General features: G+C 45.9%; 1 protein-coding gene across 1 annotated transcript; it reads right to left on the minus strand.

The window, feature by feature from the left end:
• Nucleotides 1–296: 296 nt before the first annotated feature.
• Nucleotides 297–10187, minus strand: LOC136653008 (vomeronasal type-2 receptor 26-like). The gene is made up of 6 exons (XM_066629934.1): nt 9955–10187; nt 8781–9072; nt 7360–8136; nt 6046–6273; nt 3543–3669; nt 297–1195 (listed from the first exon to the last, which is right to left on the minus strand). Exons 1-6 carry the CDS (start codon nt 10185–10187, stop codon nt 297–299), a joined length of 2556 nt encoding a protein of 851 aa, XP_066486031.1.

Consider the following 10187-nt stretch of genomic DNA (forward strand, 5'->3'; position numbering starts at 1 on the left):
GCTGACGTGCATCCCTGCGCCAGCCGACACATGAGGCAGTGCAAACGTGCATCCTGGCACATTTGCGACCCTGCTGGGTTGGTGCAAGGGACATGCACAGGCCCAGGGCGAATTTAGGATTACGCCCTTTGCTAATTAATAATGAGATGTCCAAAAGGTGTGCAAATGCACCACTGGTGCCCACCCCTTATGGTAACACTCAAATATTTCTGGGGGCATAGCTGTCACAGGTTATGTCCCCTAATAAGACATTGACAGAAAACATTTCACATGAAGTCTTCCCCTGGGGAGCAATGTTAATTTCGCCTTCTGAGCTGATCTTTGCTGTTCAGCTCAGGCCTCAGGAGAATTATGTAGCATTTGGGGAAAAAGATACAGCCCAGCAAGCCAGCACTAGAGGCCAAGATGGAGAAGATCTCCACAGCCACCGTGTATTTCCCCTTGGTGCTCAGGTAAGGTGGGACAAAGGACAACCAAACACTGCAAAACTCCAACATGCTGAAGGTGATGAACTTGGCTTCATTGAAACTGTCTGGCAACTTCCTCGCTTGGAAAGCCACACTGAAACTGACCATAGCCAGGAATCCCAGGTAGCCCAGAACACAATAAAACATGGTGATGGAGCCTTCATTGCACTCCACAACAATCTCTTCAGCCAGAGAGTCCATGTCCAAATCTGGGAATGGAGGTGCAGTGCAGAGCCACACAGCACAGATACTGGCTTGAATCAGGGAGCATCCAAGGACAAGGGTGTTGGCCAGCCTCTTCCCCAACCATTTCCTCATCCTGGATCCTGGCTTGGTGGCCATGAAAGCCAGAACCACAGTGATGGTTTTAGCCAAGACACAAGAAACAGCCACTGAGAAGACCAGACCAAAAGATGTTTGTCGTAAATAACAGCTCACTATCTGAGGCTGGCCAATGAATAGCAAGGAGCAGAGGAAGCAGAGCAATAGGGAGACAAGGAGAGAGTAGGTGAGGTCTCGATTGTTGGCTTTGACAATGGGAGTGTCCTTGTTCTTGATGAACATTCTGAGCACCAAAACTGTGATCAGAGAAAAACACAAAACAAGTATAGTTAATATAATTCCCAGCGGCTCTTCAAGAGAGAGGAAATGGAGGTCCTTGGGGAAGCACTGATTTTGATTCTTGTTTGGAAACTGACCTTTGGGACATTTGAGGCAGTCATCCATGTCTGAAACAATAGAATAATTGCAAATTCAGTATTATCATTCATGCCGTCATTGCCTTTATATCATCCCCCATCATCAGCAGTGAATGTATTCGTCTCCAATGTGCTGTGTTGGTCATTTAATTTGAGTCCTTTGAAATGTTGCTTTACTCAAACCATTCAAAACTGATGGAAACCTTTCGTGGCCTCTTTGTACAGCATGAACAAGTAATGTGGTGCTATTGTATTATCTACAAGGTTGGGAAATTTGCTTCTCAGTTGAAAAGATTCCATGATGCCTGTTAAGTACGCTGTGGATGATTGGATGATGAATAAAGACACAGTGTTCAAACAATATCAGCCATGTGATGTTTAGTGTGGTGTTTTATTGGCTTATAAACCTAGCATACATTTAGAGCTGCAGAATAGCATTTCAATAGAAGAAGGTCCAAGCCAGTTTGTTATGGGTGGAAGAACATCTCCTTGGCATGAGACCTGTAGTTAGTGGAAAAGCAAAAAATCAAAACTTTAGATATAGGCTGATGGGTTCTGAGCTGTCTGTGACAGATCAGGAGAGAGATCTTGGGGTGGTGGTGGACAGGTCGATGAAAGTGTCAACCCAATGTGCGGCGGCAGTGAAGAAGGCCAATTCTATGCTTGGGATCATTAGGAAGGGTATTGAGAACAAAATGGCTAGTATTATAATGCCGTTGTACAAATCGATGGTAAGGCCACACCTGGAGTATTGTGTTCAGTTCTGGTCGCCGCATCTCAAAAAAGACATAGTGGAAATTGAAAAGGTGCAAAAGAGAGCAACTAAGATGATTACGGGGCTGGGGCACCTTCCTTATGAGGAAAGGCTACAGCGTTTGGGCCTCTTCAGCCTAGAAAAGAGACGCTTGAGGGGGGACATGATTGAGACATACAAAATTATGCAGGGGATGGACAGAGTGGATAGGGAGATGCTCTTTACACTCTCACATAATACCAGAACCAGGGGACATCCACTAAAATTGAGTGTTGGGCGGGTTAGGACAGACAAAAGAAAATATTTCTTTACTCAGCGCGTGGTCGGTCTGTGGAACTCCTTGCCACAGGATGTGGTGCTGGCGTCTAGCCTAGATGCCTTTAAAAGGGGATTGGACAAGTTTCTGGAGGAAAAATCCATTATGGGGTACAAGCCATGATGTGTATGCGCAACCTCCTGATTTTAGGAATGGGTTAAGTCAGAATGCCAGATGTAGGGGAGGGCACCAGGATGAGGTCTCTTGTTATCTGGTGTGCTCCCTGGGGCATTTGGTGGGCCGCTGTGAGATACAGGAAGCTGGACTAGATGGGCCTATGGCCTGATCCAGTGGGGCTGTTCTTATGTTCTTATGTTCTAACATGACAGGACAGGTACGGCCTGCCTGTCCATGGGATCAACTGAAGAGGTCACCCCAGACAGCAGATTGGCAAGGGAATTTATTCTCCCTCTTGCCTCTGCTGTAACTCCTCTTCTCCTCCTCCTCTGCATTAGAAAAGGAAGAAGGGACAGAGTGGAAGAGACTGGCGGAGAAAATAATCCTCTCCCCTCCACACTTCCTCTACTGGTCTGGACCATTTTTCCTTTTCCAATCCAGCAAGAAGAGTCCTCCACATCATCATTTATTGGGAAGCATAACCGAACATGCCACCTTGTGATAGCTGCTGCAGAGTGGACTGAACTAGCAAGGAGACCTGGTCAAGATCTGGCAAAACAAGGAGTCTCTCAGCATGTCTGTTCTTGTGAGGCCCTTCAGGACCTAAGTCAGGGCTGAAGACAGGGCAACATGGCAGGGAGGAGATTTCAGCTAGGAGAAGGAAGGAGGGAAGGGGGAAGGAGGAAACAATGGGGCTGCTCTGCTGGTGGGCCGGTATTATGTGGCTCCGTGTGCTGCCATCAGGCCATTTGCAATAGCCTTAAAGTGCATTCCACCATTAGAATGCTAGTTGAACCCCTGTGGCCTCATCCCAAGGAGACAATGTGGTATCAAAGGGTTAGGATTAGAAATTTCTATGGCTTGGCAGGATTTGCCTGGGCGGAGGAGTGATGAATGTGACCCACTCTGGTGTTTCTGTTCGGTCTTGACTCAGCTTTATCAAATACATGTGGTTCAATTTAAAAGTCATTATGGGCCTCAGGTTCTCCTTAGGGTGTGTGTGTGCATAATTTGACAATAAAATAATCCAGACTCATTGAGTTCAAGCATTCAGTTAGTCACCTTTTTTGAACAATCAATAGAGTCTGCTGATTACTTTCTCTGTTTGGAAGTGTGAAAGTGGAGAAAAGGGGAAACCAGCAGAAGACATTCAGTGTCTGATTCATGACCCTGCACTTCATGTCTCTTACCCTTCTGGTATGAAACCTTCCCTTCAGGACATGGATGACAATCATAGCAACAAAATGGCTTCCCTTCCTTCTTTTTTCTCCTGTGACCCGGATGGCAGTGGTCATTACATACAGCAAGGGGCACTACCTATAGATAAAAAAGGATAATCATCCTCGTTTTGCTTCTTTATCTAATAAACAATGTTCTGACCTCATCAAAGATGAAACTCGCTTCTCTTCCATGGTGGATCATGAATGAATGGGAGCATTCACAAATGAATGAATGTTGAAGGCCCAGCACTGGACAGTTCCACTTCAGCTTGACTTTCAAAGGGCTGGTTTGAAGTGAGAAAGACCTAATCTCAGAATGCAGCCTTCTGATCTTTGTTAGAATGTCCAGGGCAACCACAGAAGCAGCACAAGGAATTCTTTGGGGTTCCTCATTGGGGGGGGGGGCTCAGCAGAATCACCCCATCCTATGGGCCATTTGCAAAGTGGATCTATCAACCCACTGCCATAAATGACAATACGATGGGGCAAACAGGGTGATCAGATACAATGGAGGACAGGGTGCCTATACCTTTAACCATTGTATAGAAAAGGGAAATTTGGCAGCTATTTAAACCCCACCATATTGAGCTGCACCTGCTAAAGTTCCTTCTTGTATACAATGGTTAAAGGTATAGGTACTCTGACCTCCATTTTAACTGGGCACCCTGGGTGCAAACATTGCACCACAGTTGAGTGTGATGGAGCCACTGGCAAAAATAGTCAGAGGCTCTGCGTATGCATCAGACTTTCCCAGATGCTCTGCCATCCCAGGTAAGTTGATGGAGGAGGCAGTTCTAGGGAGGCTGGTGCAGGGAGAGGGAAGGGCATTGGGCAAAGAGCAGGCTGTAGGGGGTGGGTCTTGATAGCAGAAGCGTGTGGATTCTATGCCTGATTTTCCAACCTACTTCACTCTCTCTTCTCTTCAGACTTATACCAGCTACATAATTGGCATAGGTCTGAGGAGAAGCAATCTAGCAGCCTAACAGGAGGTAGATGAAAAGGTTTTTTTGCTTGCCTTTCACTGGCCATGTGACTTCCTTCTCCCCGCCACCACAGCACACTCAGGCAATGCAGAGAAATGGCATTAGATGTTATGGGATAAGACTAGGCTCTAACTTCTGCAGTTAACTTGAAAATTAACTTTCAAACTGCTTGCATCAAAGATGTGACATGAAGAAACATGACTTTTCCCCTGAGCAGAAGGTGATATTCAGAGATCGGTTTTTCTAAGGACAAAAACTCCGCAAAAATTGTCTGTGTGACTAAGGGTGCAATCCTAATCTTGTGCTAGGCTGGCACAAATCCCTTGCGCCAGCCTAGGAAGATCTCAAACGTGCTGTAAAGCACATCTATGCCTCCTCAGGAGCAAGTTGCACCAGCGCACAGAGGTGGGCGGGAGCACAGAGATTGCATCCAGCCTCCATGGCAGATTGCAGAGTGAGCCTTGCATTGGCTGAGCTTGGCTGACACAAGTCTCTGGGGTGGTCGGGGAGGAGGCGGGGAGGAGGCAGGAGGGAGGAGTTTCGGGGCAGGGAGATGGTGAGCAGAGGCTGGTCCCAGGGGCAGATGGGGAGTGGGAGGTGGGGCTGGGATCCAGCTGTTATGCCAGATCCCAACCCCCGTTCCAGAGCAGCAAAGAGTGGCTTCAAGCTGCTCTGCTCTCCTCGGACTTGTGCCATCTCAGGAGGTGGCACAAGTTCGAGCAGACACATAGGGACTGCAGTGGCTTACCTTGGGGTAAGGGGAAAGAGTTTCCCTTTGTCTACGGCTGAACCACTTTGGTGCCATATCTTGCACTGGATACAGCGCAAGCCTCTTGGCCAGCCTCTGTTCCAGCAAGATAGAATTCTGCTGAAAAATGTCTCTATATCATGAACAACAACAGCAAATGGGCAACCCAACCATAAGCTTTCCTAGCACCCAAAATGACAACTGCTGTATCCTATGGGGCAGGAAAGCAGCACCAGGTCTCCTCAGGGTAAGGGAACAAATGTTCCTTTACCCTGTGTAATATCTAGGCAGCTCCAATGGGTCTCCTCAGATCAACACCAGCTATTGAGCTGGTGCGGAACCAAGGAGACCCGTGTCAGGTTTCCCAGCCCAGGAGCGGAGTCAGGATACAGTGGCAGAGCATGCTGCTGTCTCTGCTCCCCTCCCAGTCCTGCTCCTTCCTTCCCCCCACTTCCCCCCTGCCAAATTCTTACCGTACTTACCGCCAGGAGCTTGTGATGGCCATCTTCTGGCACTGAGGCCCAGCACCGACTGACACTGGGCTCAGCATTGGTGACGTGTCAGTACCATTGACGCAAAAGTGCCTTATGACACTTTTTGCAACAGCCAGGTGAGTGGCACTGGCACCGCAGCCCATAAATTCGGTCCCTTAGAAAAATGTAGAAGTAGGCCTGGAATGAGAGGTTCAGGATTCTATTGCAGGTCCAGGTACTGGAACATTTCCCATTTATTCAGCTCTTACCTGATTGAACATGCTGTGCCATGTGATGGCCTCTTCATTAATGGTGAACTCTTTGCCGGGGAAAGCCAGTGGGTCCATCATTCCTACTTTCTCTCTTATGAAGGACTGGTTGGGGAAAGTCACCCAGTTGATCAGATCAAATCCACTTGCTAATTGACCTTCCTCATCAAAAGACACCAGGTCTCCAGCACTGTTGTTGAAAGAGATGCTCTTCAGGAAAGGGTGAAGCTGCATTAAAAAAAGATATAGGAAGATATTACAAACCGAGACTTTTGTAAGGGTATAAAGTTGCTTTGTTTTTTTATTTCTTCACTTCTGTTTGCTTCAGTGCCTTGGAGTATTTTCTTATCAAAGAGAAAAAGCACACTGGTTGTATCTAGTTGATAGTGTATCTATCTATGACACTTCTGCCTGAATGCTTGCACAAGCCAGACACAGCCATGCCAGCAAAGGCTTAACCTTTTGTGAGTATCCAATTGCTCACTTGCAACAAGCTTGTGGAAATCAGCACCAGTCACTGTTGCATCTGTATCCAGATGTGCTTTTCTTTGGAGAAGGAGCAGAATGCAATGGTAGTGAACACTTCCAAGACCCCGTGGCATCCTTTGCTGGTGGAGATGGGGTCTACTAGTTCCCAAATCTGGGCAGCTCAATGTAAGGCTGCCAGCACTGCGAACAGGGTTAGGATATGGCAGATCCTGCCTCCCCTCCCAGGCCTGCCCCACTCCTATTTTGTCCTGCCCCTACATAGAAGCATTCCTTTCTCCATCTCTGTTCCACCTTTCCACCACATTCCCCCTTTCCCTGTGCTGCTCAATGGACTACTCACCTCGACCAGTAGGCTTTCCTGTTGATATAGCACCAGCAGGCCAGCACCAGCTTTCCCTTTATTTAATGTCCATCAGAAAGAGGACTGTCAGAGGTCCTTTTTCTGAGCAGAAATCATGGGTATAGCATTTACCATTCTTGGACTAGAACTTCCAGTCCCCTGGAATCACCTTCCTCACCCCCCAAATAGGAACACTTTGCTTTAAGTGATGAACTTGAGAAACAGCTGTCCAGTTGATTGCTCTCAAGAGTCACACACTTTGTGAGCATTTGAATAAGTGTTAAAAAAAGTTAATGTCACTTTGTCCATCTCTGAATCCAGTGGAACAGTTTTGGTTCTGTATGCTTTATATGTCACCATGGAGAAAGGAACTTGTGAAACCTTACCTGAGAACTTTGAAGATTTGGAGGAAAAAATCTACATTTGTTTTCAATTGTGCCGTGGTTGGGCCTAAAGGTACACATCTTTTACAATGCATGTGCTACAGCATGAACGGCATTGTAGATGCTGTAGCTTTGGCCTGTCATGCTCATTTCAAAAACAGTTCCTGGGAGGTCCTTCAACTTTTCTTGACCCGTGCAAGTATTACCGTTCTCTTTGTCCTCATCAGAATCGGAAAATAAACAACCAAAACTCTGTTCCCAAAAGATCTTGATGAAATCATCTCCTTTTTGTGAGTCAGGATGTAGAAATTGAAGGAATTCTGGAAACCCCATCACTTCCTTAGAGTGAATTGCAAAAGACAAGGCACCATGGAAGAATCCTACGTCTAATGTCCTGTGAATTGTCATTGTTGAAAAATCCCACTGGACGGTCATAATCCACACTTTCCCTGTAGAAGTCTCTGTATTACCCTCTAGCACCATATGAAGAAAGATCATCCATTTCAAACATGTTGTGGTCTTAAACTCTGCATGTAACACATAGACTCTGACTTCTGAATTGATTAGTGAAATGATCCCATCCATAAGTAAGTCGTCTCCTTCCTTAACCTTTCCTATTTGAGATGATGTCATACCCGCTCTACTTATATTTATGACTATTTTTTTACTGAAGGCTGTGCAGATGCCATGTTTAGAAAGCATTTTCATCATGGTCTGCGCAAACCTTTCACCATCGCCATCATCCGAAGCAATGAGCCCTACCCAAGTCCACTGAAAATGCTGAAGTAGACGGACAATTCCTCTGTATTGATGCCCTTCATTGGGGACCATTCGGTAAAAGGACGGGAATTTCGTTTTGGTATTCATCACTGGAGCAACCTAAGGAAATAATGATAATTTTTCAGGTGGGGGAGGAGAACTGAGGCTCAGCTGTAGTGAATCTGGTCAAATATCTGATGAGATGAAGCCCAATTCTGAATTAAAAAGACATACTTCTTTCATTGAGTGCATTTAATAGCACATGTTGTGAATAGTTTTATTATTATTTTTTAAGCTCCACCTTTCAAAACATAATGGGAAAGCTTCCTGCTAACTCCTTACTGTGTCCCTATAGCGTGTAGGGACATGCCCCTGCTTGTCACATACCTGTTCTAGCCTCTGTAAAAGCAAGAAACATGCATGCTTGCTAATGGAACAAAAGGTACATGGGGTGCTGAGGGCTGTGGAGAGTCACAGATAACTGAATCCGCAGATACAGGATCCAGGGAGACGTCTGTACCCACAAAAGAGTCAAATGGCTTTGCTAAGATTATTCCATTCATTTTATATGAATTTGAAATCATCATCATTTCTTATGAATATTTGAGATGAATATTAAATTTTATGAACATTAGCTAAGGTGGCATGTCTAAGGTGCCTTCTTCTGGGCATGTCCAATTGAACACAATTCAATGAATGTTGCTGTTAATAGGATAAATACCCACACAGCTGAAAAATCACCTTGACCTATATGCTCATTGTACCTGTGGAATCTTGTAGATGCCTAACTGGGTAGCCATGTGAAGAGAGATTTCAGAATCAAGTCCTCCAATGACAGCTATCAGATGCTTTTCCTTCTCACACTTGAAGTTGGGGGCAATCCTTTTATCAGTGGAAATAAGTTTCATGGTGTTCTGATGAGTCATCCTTGCATTTAAGTAACTGTCATAGATGTGGAAGCCCAGGCTGACATTTGGTAGGATTTTTGGGTTCTCATTGATCTCCTTTACAGCAAACACTAAGGACAGGACATGCTGGTAGTTCTTTGGTGTTGGGCTAAAGGAAGGTTTAGAACAGTGTCTGTGTGAAACAGATATTGCTATGGCAGCAGCATACACCCCCCCCCCACATGAATTACACAAGGCAAGATTGTTTATTGGTTTAAATGGGCCGCATTTATTAATTAATAGCATATAATAATCAACATGCCACAGGCTCATCTAAAAGAGATGTTTATCCCCTTTAGTGCAGACACCTGCACCGTAAGAGACAAAAGCCCTGCTACTTCTCCCCTGGACATTTTTATTTAATTATTTTCTAGATTTTCATACCACCCTTTTTCCTAGGAGCTCCGGGTGATGTGCATAGTCCCTCCTTTCCTTTTGTCCTCACAGCAACCCTGCAAGGCTTGGGGCTAAGAGATAGTATAAGCTTCATGGCTGAGTCAGGATTTGAAGACAGCTCTTCCAGGTCTAAGTCCAACTCCTGAACCACTACAACAACATGGCTTGAATCTGAGGTTGTTTCAAGGCAACCCCAGCCTTTCCACGTCAGCCTCTTAAAGGGGACACCTGGCAGCCAATTGCTCTGCATATCCCAAATTTGACAGCATTTGAGGTGGACTCCAAGCCCAACTGGGCCACTAGCTTGCATTCCTGAGCCAGACAGCCTCTTGAAATGATTAAAATTTAATTTCGTAAAGCTTCAATCCCATATGAGATGAGAGAGGGGGCAAAGGGCTACTGAAGCCTGAGGCAACAGATTGGCAAGGGGGTGCCCACCTCTGGGACACTCCCCTCAGAGTTCCCATCTCTGTACTCCTACTTACCTCCACTGTTCCTCCTTCTTCTACTCCCTGAATTGGGCGGAAAAGAAGAGGAAGTGTGGAGGGGAGGATATGAACTGCAATGTTAGGGAGAGGTAAAAGAATTTCCTTACTTCACTTCATCTATTAGATTTGTTTTGGGGTGTTCGTTGAAAGAAAGTCCATCAAATAGGCAGCCAAACTGCGAAACAATCGCTCCGATGATGAGATCTCCACTCTGATGATACTTGTATGGGAACTGGGAGGGATCTGTGATGGTACACATGACAGGCTGCGCCTTGCATTCCACTGGAGGAAATTGCAGGCCCACAATGAGCATCTGCCAAAAAAGAAAGGTCCCCTTCAT

The sequence above is a fragment of the Tiliqua scincoides genome, chromosome 5, assembly GCF_035046505.1.
Source record: "Tiliqua scincoides isolate rTilSci1 chromosome 5, rTilSci1.hap2, whole genome shotgun sequence".
In the NCBI taxonomy this organism is placed as follows: domain Eukaryota; kingdom Metazoa; phylum Chordata; class Lepidosauria; order Squamata; family Scincidae; genus Tiliqua; species Tiliqua scincoides.